The 16,520-nt window shown below is 44.8% G+C and overlaps 2 protein-coding genes across 3 annotated transcripts in view; one reads left to right on the forward strand and one right to left on the reverse strand.

Annotated features, from left to right (window-relative positions):
• Nucleotides 1-1,716: 1,716 nt before the first annotated feature.
• Nucleotides 1,717-5,563, reverse strand: LOC142816777 (uncharacterized). The gene is made up of 7 exons (XM_075894194.1): nucleotides 5,377-5,563; nucleotides 5,232-5,301; nucleotides 5,107-5,166; nucleotides 3,799-3,870; nucleotides 3,435-3,506; nucleotides 2,801-2,875; nucleotides 1,717-2,022 (listed from the first exon to the last, which is right to left on the reverse strand). Exons 1-7 carry the CDS (start codon nucleotides 5,443-5,445, stop codon nucleotides 1,811-1,813), a joined length of 630 nt encoding a protein of 209 aa, XP_075750309.1. The 5' UTR covers nucleotides 5,446-5,563; the 3' UTR covers nucleotides 1,717-1,810.
• Nucleotides 5,564-6,295: 732 nt separating this feature from the next.
• Nucleotides 6,296-16,520, forward strand: part of HDAC4 (histone deacetylase 4) — a 272,183-nt gene continuing 261,958 nt past the window's right edge. For both annotated transcript variants that reach the window (XM_075894192.1, XM_075894193.1), the window contains exon 1: nucleotides 6,296-6,310. The gene's annotated coding sequence lies outside the window, so the exon portion shown is untranslated. The remainder of the gene's footprint in view (nucleotides 6,311-16,520) is intronic.

Here is a 16,520-nt window from a genome sequence, read left to right on the forward strand (position 1 = left end):
TATGCTGTGTGGGTGATGGGCGCACCTGTTTTCGCTAACCATGTTCGATTGGGATACCAGTGATACCATAAGAGAACTGCCCATGCACGCACCGCAGACAATTCCTGTTGCTGCAGCCTTTCGTTAGGCAATGTTTAGATGATGTCTACCACAGGTGAACAGGAGAGACGTAACTTTAGAGCTTATTTACAGGAGGTGGGGGAAGGGGGCAAATGTTACTTGTATTTTCTATGTTCGTGAGTGCGTATGTATGCGTAAAAAAAGTTGTACTCCCCTCCCTTATCCGGCTAAGCCAGCGAGCCTTCGGATTGAGAAAGGAACGCACTGAAACAAACATGACACGGTGTGCCGATGCGTCAGACCAGCGCCTATTTTGACGTACGACTGATAAAGGAGAGATAATTTGGGAGAGATCGCAGGTGATTTAGAATTTAGATGAAGTTATTCTCCTGCGCACCACAACTGTCAATGAACACCCACTTTCTCTCCCGCCTGGCTACGCCAATGGTAGTAGCGCTCGTCTATCGTGTTTCTCGTTTACGTGTTAATATTTGCGCTACATGTATTTGTAGTAGTAAACGAGTCCATAACGCCAAATTCGCAAAAGCTACATAAAACATTTCACAATGCATACGTACCTTAGAAACTTTTGCTTAAAATGTTTATTAAATTCATATGTACATACATACCACACTGGATTGTGTTTGTTGACGTGGAACACCAAAATATGACCTCTTTATTATTAACAAATAATTAAACATAAATACAACACGAACATAACAACATAAATACAAACAAAATAAGTACATATACATATAACAACACAAATAGAAAGTAGCGTGCTAACTTGCAAGAAATTGGTGTTGTGATAAAAAAAGGTGTATATTGCAAGGAAGTATATTGGAAGTAAAAATGTACATATTAAGAAAAAAAACTGTCGGGTGATAGCATGGACGTAAAACTTCTTGCTTTCAAACTTTCATACGGCCGATACCGTAATATGCCGGTATTGTCCGGAGTCCCCACCAAAAAGTGCTTGTAAATAAACTTGAACGCATACAACGGCTTGCAGCTTGCTTTATATGTTCGAGATATAAGCAGAACAACTCAGTCACAGAAATGCTACAACTATGTGATCTGGAGACGCTCCACAAGCGCAGACGCAAAAATAGATTGAAGTTTCTTTTTCAATCATTAGAAGGTGAGTTTCAAATTAACAGAAATGACTACATAGAACAACCTCGGAAACGAAACGAGAGGTCAAACCATACACGAGTACTGCAACCTTATTTTGCACGAACGAAGGCGTACCGTAATACTTTCTTGCCCGATGTCATTGAAGATTGGAATGGGTTACCGAGTAACATAGTCAATGTGGGTGATGTTAATGAATTTGTGCATTTACTTGATTTACATTAATGTGACTTATTGTAAATATTATTGCGATTGTTATTCGTTGCATTGCGAATAAGGGTGTGTGTTTTTCGTTTTTCGTTAGGAATGCAGAGCGTTCACGGATTTGTATATATGTATATCTGGTTTATCATTGGGAGATGTATAGTTATATCTCCAACTTTTTGTACAGTGTGTCGTACCTTTTCTGTAGTGACCCTCAATAGAGGGTTGACAGTATTTCTAAATAAATAGATAAATAAATAAATAAATAAATAAATAAATAAATAAATAAAACTAATACGCGAAATAGTGAGCACATGTGTCATCGATGCAATTTAGCCCGGAGCGAGTCCTTCAAATATGTTATCCCTGCCTCACATGTACACATACTTCGCTGTCTGCTGTCAGTGTCGACTCAGCTATACTCGCCATCGTTCGAGTACTTCTTCAAATTATCAAGGAGCATGCTTTTGAGGGTGTCGATGTTTTGCTTTTGCTGCTCGTTTCGTCGAAAGAGATCGTCGCGACGCGCTGACACTCGAAGAGCGAGGTTTTCGGAATTCTGGGAAACCTTGCCCGCGTCTTCAGCAATCTTCTCGGCCAGACGATGCACTCTTGCACCAAGGCCTGCGTAGAAAAATGGAGGCATCTGCGAATGTCACGTGATCCTTCGATCGTCCTACTTATTTAACACAGTAACAATGAACAACATGGAGCGAGTGGGAACAGATATATAGATACAAGTTATTCACATTGTATTTGTGATCACGCTCAGTATCAATGTTCCTTGGTAATTTTTTAATGTATGGGCTGAGTCGTGGTGTTCAGGCCCCATGCTCATCTCTAGATATCAGACTTATTGTACACTGACTCCCCCCCCCCCCCCAACCGTCCCCTGGAAATATCGCATCCACACACGCACGCAGTCTAGTGGTTATGGTGATCAACTGTTGACCCGCAGGTCGCGGGATCGAATCCCGACCGCGGCGGCCCCATATTTAGTGAAGAGCGAAAATTTTTGAAGTCCGCATACTTACACCCGAACCGATCCCTCACTTGCCACCCCCTTCAATGCAGCACAAGCCCGTTTCAAACGGGCTGCTTTGATGCGGGGCAAAGGTCAAGTCAAGGAGCGTTTCTGAATACGGGGGTTACCTATTTGAGTTTATTTCTATTTTGTGTTGCTCTCTTGTAAACACAGATGCAATATAGTGATGTTTCCTGGTGCTGCCCATTGTAAAAGGTGTGAGACCTACAGCATTCTTCGCTTTTACTCTCACACCTTCCACCAAGTTCAATTGTATTTATGAGAAATAAATAAATGAAGTATTATTATTATTATTATTATTATTATTGTAAACGCAACAGACACATACATACACGCACCGTTTGTAGGGTGACTTACGTTCACTCGTGAACTGTGAAACGCCATCATTAGCGGGAGAATCTGCAGGTTCTTCGGGCTCGTCTTCAGGAAACACTGAAAAGAGAGAGAAAGAAAAGAGAGATACGGTATTACGGTGGGCCACTTAGACATGAATGCGTGGAAGGTCTCAAGGTGTTTTATGTAAGAGACTACTGCTGAATAACGCAATACGTGCATTAAAGCGAGGATTTTCTATCCGTGTAGCCCCCCTCGACTGCACGGTGGTCGCCTGGTCAGTGAAGCCATGGGCTGTGTTTGCTTTTTTTGCTTCCGCACATGCACCAGACAACAACGCCGATAATCCAGGTGGTCGGGATCCCACGATAATCTCGCGTGTACGCGTGTAATGTTTTGAAAACAATGCGTGGGCTGGGTACTCATTGTCTGCATGTTCCCTATAGGCTGCCTAATAATGGGATTTTAAGTTCACGATAGCAAGCTGTCATTGAAAATTTTTATTAGGATAAATCACAATTTCGGATAAAAATAAATACATAAATTCATTTTCTAGGTGTTTTACTGCTGCAGCTACTCGGAAGTCGATGGGCATTCGTTTTTTAATCAGAGTCAAAATCGCGCGGTTAGAATGTTTCTATCTTTTTAGGTAACTTACGCTCATCTTGTCTCTCGAACGAAAATCCAACTGCGCCGTGACTTTCCGGCTCTTCTTGAAGTCCATTTTCACCTGCAAAAGTTGAACACATGTGAACCAATGCGCAACTTTGCCTACGATCCCTGTTCTAGAGCTGCCTAATAATGTGAATTCAAGCTCATGACGGCGAACTGTCATGTCGCGTTTTCATTATTATAAAGCACAATTTGGAATAAATAAATAATATTAAATAAATAAATAAATAAATGCACTATAGCTGAGCGTTCTATACTGCTGCATGCACTCAGAAGTTGATGGGCACCCGTTTCTTAATCAGAGATAAAATCATGCGTTTAAAACGTTTCAATTATTCGGGATAACTTACGTTCATCAGGTCTTTCGAATGAAAACCCGACTGTGCCATAACTTTCCAGTTCTTTAGGAGGCACATTTTCACCTGTAAACGCCGAACAAATGTGAACAATTAATTTAAAATTGTGCATAACATTGCAATGACACTGTGAATGTCCGAAACAACAAAAGCTATGGGGCATATTGACGCATCCAAACACAGGTTGACTACTTTTGCATGGAATACGTTGAACTGCTTTTGTGTGCTTCCTAATTACCGGATTAGGTAGTTTAAATAAATAACTTTTGAAGCAACGCAGCTCTGCAAAAAACTCCCAAGCATTTCCCCGAGGGTGAACATGGTTAAGTGCGAATACACGGGGTGATGCTATGAGGGGTATGTATTAATTCGTACTATTATATTTATTATTCACACTATGGTGCCTTTATGGTGTAATGGTTCCTGGGAATCGCAATTTGATCACAGGGGGGAGTTTACGTTAACTCACTGGCGAATGCCGACGGATTTTAACTTTACTCCCCCTCACGACCCGCTCTCGACGGGAGACTGAGAGAGAAGGCGGGCGCGCGAGAGAGAGGGGTGCGCGCGCAGCTGCAGCGGGCGAGGTGAGTGGTGGAGCGAGCGAAGGGAGAGGGGGTATAAGGCGCGTTACTGACATCGATATCAGCGTCGCGTCCTTGGCTTATTCGGTAGAGCGTCGCGCTGCGGCCCGCCAAGTCCTCCTTTCTTTTAAAGATAGAGAGAAGACTGCGGACGCCGCCGACGGCGGTGGATGGTTTGGGGTCGCTTATAAACTGCATTCACACTTCAAAAAAAGAATCCAGTGAGGAAGCTGTAGATTGGTTTGAGGAACGTCCGATTCGACAGTTTCTTTAAGTTTTACTGAGTCTGAGTGAGTCCGGCTTACCTTATAACTTCACGAGCACTAGCGCTTCATATCAGCTTACCACTACTGTGTTGCTATCTATGTTGCCGTAGGCATCGTTACGTATGCCTGTGTCTACAGTTGTACATATATTTAGCGCCACTTCATGACGTTTCGCTCAATGAACAAAAAGATTACAACACAGTCACCTTCCATCCGCATGATTTTTATAACATCAATTTCCAACGTACGTGGGATTCGCCCGTTTTGTTTGTTTTTTTCCATAAGGGAGGCTGATTGAGCTCCACAAATTTTTCCGACCCATGCTCATGAAAATTTGCAAATTGCATCCTTATGTGAGCCTAGTATTATGCTGCAATGCAATGTAACCACGTAATAGCCTCTTTCGTCTTACTCAAAATGCCAGAGCAGCGTTCATACGTTGGGTCACTTACGTTCGCCCGCCAACGCATAGCCACTGGCCTGCATATTTTCGGGTGTTGCTGGTTCTACAGCTGCAAAGGTAAGGCAAAATAATAAGAACACTCGTTCAAAAATATTTACCTACGTCGTAACTTACGTTCGGGGTTGTAGTTTTCGGCTGACACGGACGGCGTTTGTTGCAGCGCGTTTATTTCTGCCTGCACCGCCTGCATGGAGAGAGTTACTTTGCTGGGACCTCAAAAATGGATACATGTAACTGTTTAAGGTCGCATGAACCTTACCTTCTTGTTGTCAACCTCCTCGAGTGCCTCGACGCATTCATTGCGGTCAGCTTGGGACGACGATTCCATGTTAACTTTGCAATAAAACTTGCGAAAAGATCTTTGCCGAAACTGCTGATACCTCGACTGACGCAGGTATGGAGAACGTCCTTCCGCACACAGACGCTGGTGACTTCTGGAACGAAATGTACTCAGCTCTTCACTTTTTTTTTTCCTCTTTCTTCTAAAACAATGAAATAGTTCGCCCCGCTTTACAAAAATACAAATTTCGCGGCGATCAGCGCCTGCGGACCCAAGCGAAGTTTTCTCGGAAGCGACACGGTTAGCGCCGTTCTCGGCATGGCCTTTGAGATTCAGGCCACACAGCCATCACGGGAGCTTTTTTGTGCATACAGACAGTATCTACCGTCGCTTCCGCGAGGTGGCGACACGCGCGCTGCTTCCGCGCTGTTTGCGAGCTCACTGGTTAACTGCGCCGATGTCGGAACTTTCGCTTTTTGTCTTGCCCTTCCCCGAAGTACACAGTTCGAAAATCCTCGGCTACGATCAAAATCTCGCCCGCCCGTAGTCTCTGCCCGTGCACTACTGTGCACCGTTGCCTGTGTGGTGCGCCCGGGTCCACAACAACATTCCGTTAAGATCGAGTACCCACCCAACGGCATCGCGCGTTACCATCGTGTGCCCTACGCTGGCTGGCTGCTTTGCACCGCGCTCAACCCAATGATTCGCTGTACTTTGTTGGTGCCGACAGTGCTCGTCAGAACCGGGAAGTTGTCCAGCACAAATGCGGCAAGGTTGTAGAGGATTAAAGGGCTGATCGCATCTTTTCGTATCGGGCCGGATTCAGCCGCCGCATTTCAGTGGTCGCCCTCTGCGAACGGACTGAACTACGATGGATCGCGGCGGCGGGAGAAAAATGTAACGGCGTGCCGAGGTGGGTCCCACCAGCGTCAGCCGCGTATTTGTGTCGTTGTTGTCGCTAACTGCCGGCAGATGACGCCAGAGGGTTAACAACCTCTCACGCCTCTCTCGAGCTACATCTTCACACTTTTTTCTAGCGGCATTGCATGGTTTCGCATGGGCTATCCAGCATTGACTAGACAGGGTTTGATAACGGGCATGCATACTCATTGAACACTTTCGTAGTTAATAATTGATAAGTAATAATCAAAAGAGGGAGGGGGGCAAGCATGGCGCTTTTCGTTTTGTTCTTTGCGCACGTATGAAGTCCGTTCTTTTTGGTGCATTCATTGCTTTAGGAGTGTGTGAGCGCGATTTCGTCGAAGGTGGCCCATTTCGCGCTATTTTTATCTGTTTTTGACATTATATTTACTTCAGCTTTTGGCGTTTGCGTTCGGACAGACAATAATTGCACTAAATCTGCATGGCCTGCTTTTGTACTGCCTTTCGTACGTAACAAATATATTTGAGCTCAGCCTCGTAGTATACTATATAACTGCAACAATAATAATTAAAGTAAACCATTAGAAGATTGGTTGATAAGTGGGGTTGAACGTCCCAAAACGACCTTATGATTATGAGAAACGCCTTAGTAGAGGGCCCCGGAAAAATTATTTGAAGACGCTCGATATAACCATCTCTTGAATCTTTTCTCAAATAGCTGGTGGTTGAAAACTAATGTGGTTTGAGAAAGCTCCCTTGTTCATGACGGAGAGGTGGAATTTGGTATCATGGACTTGGTCTCGTTTTGTTCAAGGCGCTCAGCAGGGTGTAACGAGGTGAAACCACGCGCTTTTATAAGTGTAGCAGTTGTGTCCACGTCGTGGGCTTACCGCAAACATCGGCTACATTGGCGTTTAAAGGGTAACTCACGAGTCGCGTTAGAGCACAGACGTGAGCGTTATCAAACTGAAATGCACTTTATGGTGCGTTGATGCGAATATCACACCTAACATTCGTTTGCGTATTCGTCCTGTCTCGAGCAACGGTTGAATATAGCTTACTGAAGCATAGGAATACAAATATAATGCTTATCAGACTGACGTAAACCGCAGCCAGAACTTAGACCACAATTAGCGTTAAAGCTACATGACGCCTGTACCAAAGGAAAACTCATGTGATGCTTGTTATTTTCATATGAAATTAGGTATAGTGCGTGTGAGTGTGGGATTTTAAAATAAGATAAAAGTGAGCCCCGTAACTGTCTCTCATGGGGAGGACACCTCAACAGTAGCTCACGAGGGGGGGGGGGGGGGGGGTAAAGGAGGGATTAAAAGGATAGGATTAAATGGTAAAGAAATAGCGAGATGAAGGAGAGAGCGAGGCGCAGGGACAGCGAACGCCAGTACACGACGGAAGTAAGGAGGAGATAGGAAAGATGGACACGGTCGCATGAGTCTGAGGACGGGGCACCACTCGGCGAGAGCTCTTGTCGGCGTCAGGAGATGGCGTAGGGCGAACCCAGTCGGCTAGAGCTGAGCTGTCGTCAGAGAACGGGGGGGGGGGGGGGGCACAACTGCTCGGCACGAAATCCAGAGAGTGAGTGAAAGTAGCCAGCACAGCAACCACATTTAACGCAGCACCGATATTACGCCTGCGTGCAGGGCAATATTTCAGAGCAAATTCAAGACCTCGTAGAATATACCTGACTGCCATGCAGATTGCTTGGGTTCGAGTCCTACTGTGATGCTAATCTTTATTCTTTGCATTCGTTGGTTCGACAATGCCGATGTCTGTTTTTAAGGCTCTTGTGTTTAAATTTAAATTTGTCGGTTTTCGCCGTTCCTGGTTATATATAAACTGCCGATCACCTGTGGCTCACACCCGCATACAGCGGCCAGTTGTGTACGGGTGTGTGTCACACGTGTCTGGAGGAAAGCGTTTGACGATGCACTTGGCAAGATTTCACAACGTAGCTTGGGCTAGCGTGGCACATATTTAAAAAAAAAAAGGACAGGATGACACAGACGTCAAGAAAGGTAGGCGCTAAACATCCACTTGTTTATTTCATGTCCTTAACATCTGTCTTATGCATGTGTTATACTGTCTTATACATGGTCACACTCCAAGATACAATTCTTTATCCGTCAATTCCATTTATGGCGTACTCACACACGTCCCCCATATCTGCTATGGCCTCAGCTTCTTTAATTGCAAGTGTCAGCTGATTCTGAGACCGGCCAATAAGAATGCAGCTGCACAGATTAGGGAGCCCCCATGACCCTTGCGCCGACAACCGCTGACCCTCCCGCTAGCGCATACCTTTCTTGACGTCTGTGTCGTCCTTTCCTTTTTTTTTTCTTCCATACATTTCTTGCCTTCAGTTTCAACACCTTCCATAGGTAGAAGGGCATTATATCAACCTATACGGGCGCGATGCATGGTGGATGCGTGTTTATGGAGCGCGGCTGCTGACACAGAAGTCGCGGGTTCGATTCAGGCCATGTCAGTCACGTTTCGGTGGAGACGAAATACAAGATGCCCGTGAACTGCGTGGTGTCAGTGCGCGTCAAAGGACTCGGTCTAAATTAACCAGATACCTTCACCATAGCGGCTATTATAGCCTGTATTTAAACGTCCAACCAACCACTAAAAGTGACTTTGTATACCTTATCTGACTAGACCAGAAAAATGATTATTTAGAAATCAGGTGTTATTTCCATGCGGAAAATCTACTTACTGAAGTGACAAGGACCTAATTTCCATTTGTTGAATTTTTTTGCTGGAATTCCAGCGCCGTTACGTCACTTAGTGTGACGTCACCGATTTCAAAGCCTTTTCTCATGTTTTGGCCGTCGTGGCGTATAGTGAAGCTTTCTGAAAACTTTCTAGTTTAAGAGTCACTCTCTCCAGAGCAAACTCCAGAGCTAGACTAATTAGACGCCGTTAAAACTGTGACGTCACAGCGAGCAATTGCGGTATAATCACGGTTTCATCGCCACCCGTCAATAGTTTCAACGGGATTTATGGCTTAGGAAGCTTCATCTTCTGGTTTGAATGTAGAACTATAGGTTAGAAAAATTGTTACGTTGAAATTATTTCTAGAAGTCTCCTGGCAACTTCCAATGCGTAATAAAAATGTGCAGTAAGGTACAGTGAGTGGTCTATTGAGCTCCGGAGTGTAGCGGCTGCGAGACGTCAATGCTCCATCCATCCATAGTATTACATACATACATACATACATACATACATACATACATACATACATACATACATACATACATACATACATACATACATACATACATACATACATACATACGTACATACATACATACATACATACATACATACATACATACATACATACATACATACATACATACATACATACATATGGGCCAAAAGTGCGTACGTTTGGCCCGTATGTCTCTGGACGTTATCTTAGGCTATCCTGGAACCATGGGCGTTCAATATTATTCGACTAGATTGCATTCTCGGGGAACCCAGAAGGCACGCGGCAAAGAAGCGGACAGGGTGCCTTCCTCGTGGCATTCTTCAAACTTGTCAGGCATGGTGGATTCATTATCCGACGCGGCGACGTATGCTACGGGGAGGAGAGGTCGTTCAATATTTGGGCAGCGCGGTGGTCCGCCATCTCGCGCCTGCACTGCGAAGAGGACAGAAAGGAAGCGGTCGCGGGAATGTCGCTTGCGAACATCAGAGATCGAATGTGGGTTATCGGGGAAGCGAAGGGGTGTCGGGAGGGAGTGAAGAACGCCGAGCGCGCAGCGTCGCCTGACTGACAGCGAGAAGGATCCCGACGGAGAGGGAACGACATAGTTTTCCCGTGAGTCACAAGCAGCTGCGGTTCCGGGTCGATGATGGGAGCCGGGCCTGTGCCCGCTTCCCTCGCACTTCTCCGTACTCGTTTAACGGGATGCGGGTTCTCCCAGGAAGTGGGCCACCAACGGCCCCGTTTGCGTGCGCGCTGTGCGTCGCCAAAAGCACGCTGCCGCCTGCGGAAGCTGTACTACAATCCTCACAAAAACGCTGCTTTGTTTCGGCCCTCGACGTGACCATCTGTCAGTCTAAATAAAGGAAATAACGTCACCCTATGTTCATAGGAATGAGTTCATTTATCAACAATGAAATAAGTATTTATTACTTATTTACAAATGCTCCAGTCCCAATAAGAAATTTTCGCAGGACTGGATAAGATTAGTAGGGCTAACGAAAACGATAAGAACGAAAGAAAAAAAAGGCATGTGGTACAAAGGCAATGCACGTGTAAGATAAAATACGCCTCAAGTGCAATTGAAACAGCGCATCAGGTACAGCTGTTTACGCAACGAAAAAGAAAACAAGTTACACAATATGGGACATGAACGAATTGAGGGATGGCTGCAACACCACATCGTTGGTGGACAGTTGATTCCAGTCCCTTGTTAATATGAAAAAAAAAGTATTTAAAGCAGTTGTTGCGGCCAGTGAAGGGGGTGATTGTTCTTCATGTCGCTGTGTTGTAGCATAAGCAGCTGAAAAGGAGATGACCTCAGCAATATTTAAGCTGTAGTTTTCCCTACTTAGTTAAAACAAGAAAATTAAACTAAGCACGATTTATGTGTCAAGACTGCCAGACTGGCTCTTATTGCGAAAGCTCTTGTTTATACATCGAACCCCTCGCTTTTGAATGTTTTCTGATTTGTCATATATGTTCTTTTTATAAAAAAGATACCAAAGAATTGATACGTAATCTAATACAGGCTGCACAATTGCGTTAAATGCAAGAATACGATTCGAACCTCGGAAGTTGTCAGCCTCAAAGCCCGCCTGAGGATGAACAGATTTTGATTGGCAGAATTATACATAGTGTTGATGTGTTTGTTCTATCTGAGGTCTTTACAAATACCTGGATGTTTTATGTGGTCCACCTCAGAGTTCCAGACATTGCGTGCCGAATACTGAAAATGCAGATTGGTACACGGTTGCGTGAAGTTTTCATACAAAGTGTTTTGTCAAACGTTTGATAGTCGTCTGCTAATCACTACACTATTTTACAATTCTTTTAACGGCTTCATTTAGTCACCGTGTCTAGTCGCTCAAACTATCAATTTTTGAATACAATACACAATAATATTCGTACAGTTCATTTTTCATGGCGATGTCGTTAACAGTAATGTTTACAAAAACAGGAAGCAAAAGCGGCCCGAGTTTTGAACCATGTGGAACGCCAGCGTCAATTGGACGCGCCTGAGATGCGTGGCTTTTGAATGAAACATATTGTTGTCAGTTTGAAACGCGAGCATATAGCTAAGTAATAATTTTGGCATTACGCAGAATGACATCAAACTTGGGGAGTAGCTTTTTGTGGGAAGCTTTGTCAAATGCTTTTGCCAAGTCCACTAACATTGCATTCACTTGCTTAGGTGGCCCCGCCGTGGTTTTCTCTAGTGGCACTCGGCTGCTGACCCGCAGGTCGCGGGATCGAATCCCGGCTGCGGCAGCTGCATTTCCGATGGACGCGAAAGGGCTGCAGGCCCGCGTGCTCAGATTTGGGTGCACGTTAAAGAACCCCAGGTGGTCAAAATTTTTGGAGTCCTCCACTACGGCGTCTCTCATAATCATATGGTAGTTTTGGGACGTTAAACCCCGCATATCAATCATCAACTTGCCTACCTGAATTTATTGCCTTAGAGAAATTGTGTACGGTAGCTACTAGTTAAGTGCATGCCGAGAACCCTTTTATGAAATCATGTTGATTGCATAGCAGTGTCTTATTATTTTTTTTAAAGAAATGCACTAATGTGCTTATGTACTCTACGCCCCAGAAGTTTACATGATGTTGAACTCAGCGAGATAGGACCATAGTTCACGTTGTGCTGCTTATTACCGTTTTAGAAACTGGGCTTACTTGGAAAAAATGGGCTTACTAGGATAAATGAACCTTCGGAACTTTTCAGGAGATGTTGAGATAAACTTTGGAAGTTTCTCCTCAAAGTATATGGCGTTCCTTGTCCGAAGAAACTTTAGTTCTTAGCTCGAAGGAATCTCGGAAATTTTAGCAGGTAAAACGTCAGCATCTCTTGCGCGTTAACAACTCTTTTCGTCCTGAGGCGTTTTAGTCGTCTTTTTAATCGAAAATGGTCATGAGAAATTATGGGAGATTGGCCTTTTCGTTTCTTTAGCATATTAGGGACAAAGTGATCTTGCAGTTATTAATAAGATCTTTAAATTGATTACGAAGTATATGTATGTCTGCTCTATACTGCTCCGGAACGAGTCAAAGCTAAACGAAAGCATGTCTCATATAGCAACGTCATCTCCGCGCGAGAAGTTTGGCACGGAAGTGACATCAACAGACTTGTTAACAGAGATGCTTGAGATGCTTTTAGCAGCACAACGGATTGATCGGAAATTTCAGGCAGTACTTCGCACTTCGCCCGCCTTGCAAGGGATTGGCTTAGGGAAAACAAAACGAGGATGGAACAGCTGTTGCCTTGTATTCTTTTGAAACCTTCGACTACTTGTCGCAGATCAAAATAGAAGATTAAATCAAACACTCCTTTCTGTAGCTTATCATTGAAACATTTGGTGTGAAGGTTGACCAATCCACATTTGACATGTTGAAGTCTCCACTCCAGTAACGTTGAAAATCAGCGAAAAAATCAGGTGAAGAATCAAGTGGTCCGTAAAGTGCCCCTATTATATCTAATAGCCCCATGACAGGCTTTACAAAATATTCTCTGTTGGCATAATTTTGAAACGCTCCTTGTATGGTAAAGCTACACCCCCACCTTTGATCTCTCGATCTTTACTGTGCACGTTGTAACCCACAAGCGGCAAACTCATTATCTTTTATGGAGTCATCTAACCGTGCTCTCGTAGGAATAACTATTTCAAGATTATGGGTCAGCAGCATTGCCGCCTTTGTTCAGCATCTTTTTTTAACAACTCCTGCAGCTGACGTTAAATATATTAAGCTCCTGCGGCTTTGGCGCACAACGTCAATTCCGATTTTGGTTTTTTGTTGAACACCTACACCACTGCTTGCATCCCCGAAGATAGCTCACCCTCCATGCGAGAAAGTCCTTGCGAGAAGAAAATGCATCGCAAAAACTTCACAACAGACCGCGCATCTTTTGCGATTAAGAGGATCACTCAAGTTGTCTGTGCGTGCGTGCGTGTGTGCGTGTGTGTGTGTGTGTGTGTGTGTGTGTGTGTGTGTGTGTGTGTGTGTGTGTGTGTGTGTGTGTGTGTGTGTGTGTGTGTGTGTGTGTGTGTGTGTGTGTGTGTGTGTGTGTGTGTGTGTGTGTGTGTGTGTGTATACCCGTGTGCCCAGAGGAGAGCGAGAGAGAAGAAACGTAACTCTATTCAGTTTCTGTATATGTCCTTGAATGCATTTTCCACTTCGGCAGCGTGCGTGTATCAAAAAAGTGTGCGCGTATCAAAAGGCATGCCTGAAAAAGCTGCTGCAGTGCACGACCCTTGAGCAAAACAAAATAATTCAGGCAGTACCACACCGTGAAAACCACCGAACAGCGAAGCTTTAGTGATGATGATAACTGCCGCTAAAAAACAAAAACAAAATCCTACTCCTCATCATCATCATCATCATGATGATCATTTATTTTATTTTAATTATGCACTCACCCTTCTGTCAACGCGACCTCTGTAACGCGTACCTCTATTGCTGCTGCTGCCGCCGCCGCCGTATACTACTACTACTGCCACTACTACTACTACTACTGCTGGTTCCTGTCGTGGTGGTTTAGTGGTTATGCCGCTCGATTGCTAACGCCGAGGTCGCGGGATCGAATCCCGGCTGCGGCGGTTGCAATTTCGATGGAGGCGCAAATGTTTGAGGCCCGTATACTTACAGTTAGGTGCACGTTAAAGAACCCCAGGTGGTCAGAATTTCCGGAGCCCCTCACTACCACATCTCTCATAATCATATTGTGGTTTTGGTACGTTAAATGCCATCAATTACTACTAATACTACTAAATATAATAATAGTAATAATAACTGCTAGTACTGCTACTACTAACTACTACTACTACTATTGCGGTGACGACGACGACCATGGAACAGACTAAGTCAGCTTCGCTGTAATAAACTAAACGTGAAAGCTTGCTAATGACTTGTTCCAAGTGCGCCCTCTCCACCACCGTTCAAGTGCGCGACATACTCGTGTCTATAACGAGCTGGAGCAACGTGTAGAAAATCAAGTACCGTCAGGGTGGGCGCTTTGTGGGCGCCCATGAAAAAGATGGCACAGAACGAAGAGAGGGAATGAAAAAAAAAACGAAAAAAAGGGGGTGGAGGCATAGGATACACGGGACTTAGAAGCTAAGCTAACGATCACAAAAATTCGACCGGGAATCGAGGGAGTCGGTGGGGAAGCGTCCCGACATCTGCGCCTATCGAGCGGAGCGCGGGCGTATAGCACAAGCGGTGCCTGCGCGCATTTGCCAGTTCCCAGAAATTTCGTCCCGGGCCGGGCCCGGGGCAGTTCCCCAGAAGCGTAGCGCTCCGCCTGTGCCCGTGCGTGCGCGCCGGACGGACCAGCTGCGCTTTTCTTCTCTAATTCGAGGCTGCAGGACGCGCTGTCACTCACGCTTATTATGCATACGTTGCGTGCAACCTCGTAAGTATAAAACGCGAGGCGGTCGTTTATATTAGCCCGGGCTTTACTGTATTTTTTTATGACACGCGAGGTTATCTACTTGCACACAACTTTCGGTTTGAAAGAGGTACGCAATAAAAAAAAAACGATTTTTTCTCGTATTAGTAAATTACTTTCGAAATTGCAAAATCACCGCGCGTTTGTCGCAGGAGGCCGTATGCGCTTATTGTTAAGTGAGAAAACGCTCGAAGAGCCATTCGGCAAGCTCGCCACGGGTATACCTTGGAATTTGCGCATCAAATGTCGTGACGTCACATATCTTCATGGCGTCTAGGCCCTATGCAGTTTCGCGGCAATTTCTAGTCTCTCATCAATTTCTCATCTCTCCCAAAAGCGACTGAAGTGAAGAGGATGAAGTATATGTGCTCGGGCGTCTGTTTCTGTGCGCATGCATCTCCGTTCGTGTTGGACCGTTCGACTGCTCAAATCAATCAATTCATAATTAATTAATATGTTTATTTTCTTATCACTTCAGGAAGTAGAGGGCATGGGTAGAAAAAGCTCTTGTCAGCGTCAGTGCTCTTCAGTAAACCGTCGTTATGTGCGCCCATTTCGGCGCGAAATTTATGAGTGAAACTGTGACCCTGATTTTCTCGATTGATAATTCTGTGATTGTTAAACTAACGACATTAGTGTTCTCAGGGTACAATATATCAATCAGAACCGATCCATGTTTCATTTTAGTGTCCCTTATATTTTTGAAAGGTAAAATATGTATCTATGCTCAAGAAAATAGCACAACAATGTCATTCAGGCCTTTTCGTTTAGTTTTGTTGAAAACAAGCTGTTGTTTTTGTTTGTTCTTTTTTGTTTTGTTTTTGTTTTTGCTAAAACCAGCCTGTAGTCCTGATTATTATCGTCTCTGATTATTGTTATTGAAGCTTCTTTCTTTCTTTTCTTTCTTTCGTTCTTTCTTTCTCCTTCTCTCTCCCTCCCCCCCTCTCTCTCTCCCTGTGCGCGAGCGTGCGTGCGTGTGTGTGTGTGCGTGCGTGCGTGAATATGGGCCTAGTCAGAATGTGTTCCTGCCTGCCGCGTATACGTTACATGCAGCGTGTAGCTGCGCGTGTTTGTCATATATGAGCGGAGGGGGTGGACAACATATAGGGGAAAAAAAAAAAAACGAGGGAACACAATATGCGGGGATCGTGGTTAAGGACGACGGCTAATCGTATAGAGCGCTGCCTCGCCGCGTTCATTAGAAACCGAGGCTCGGTTGATTACTGTTGAAAAGCACGAATGGGGGAAAGGGAGGGGGGCGAGGAGATGTTCTTCTTTTTTCTCTTTATAATGAAGGTCGCAAAGGGCCGACTGGGCCGGGAAAATGGCAGGGCGTTGCTTGCTGATGTCGCGGAGTGCTTCGAATCATAGCCCGAGGTCAGAAAAGTTAAAAAAAAGAAAACTGGCAGATTGTGCAAACGTCCGAACGCACTGTAATGAAGTGAGGGAAGCGACATAAAAATGCGGTAGATGTACTATAAGAAGGAAACTGAGCGATCGTTGCCGTTAGCAGTGCTTTCCGAGCGAGAGAGAGAGAGAGAGGGAGGGGAGATGAGAGAG

This window comes from Rhipicephalus microplus, chromosome 1 (genome assembly GCF_043290135.1).
Source record: "Rhipicephalus microplus isolate Deutch F79 chromosome 1, USDA_Rmic, whole genome shotgun sequence".
NCBI lineage: Eukaryota > Metazoa > Arthropoda > Arachnida > Ixodida > Ixodidae > Rhipicephalus > Rhipicephalus microplus.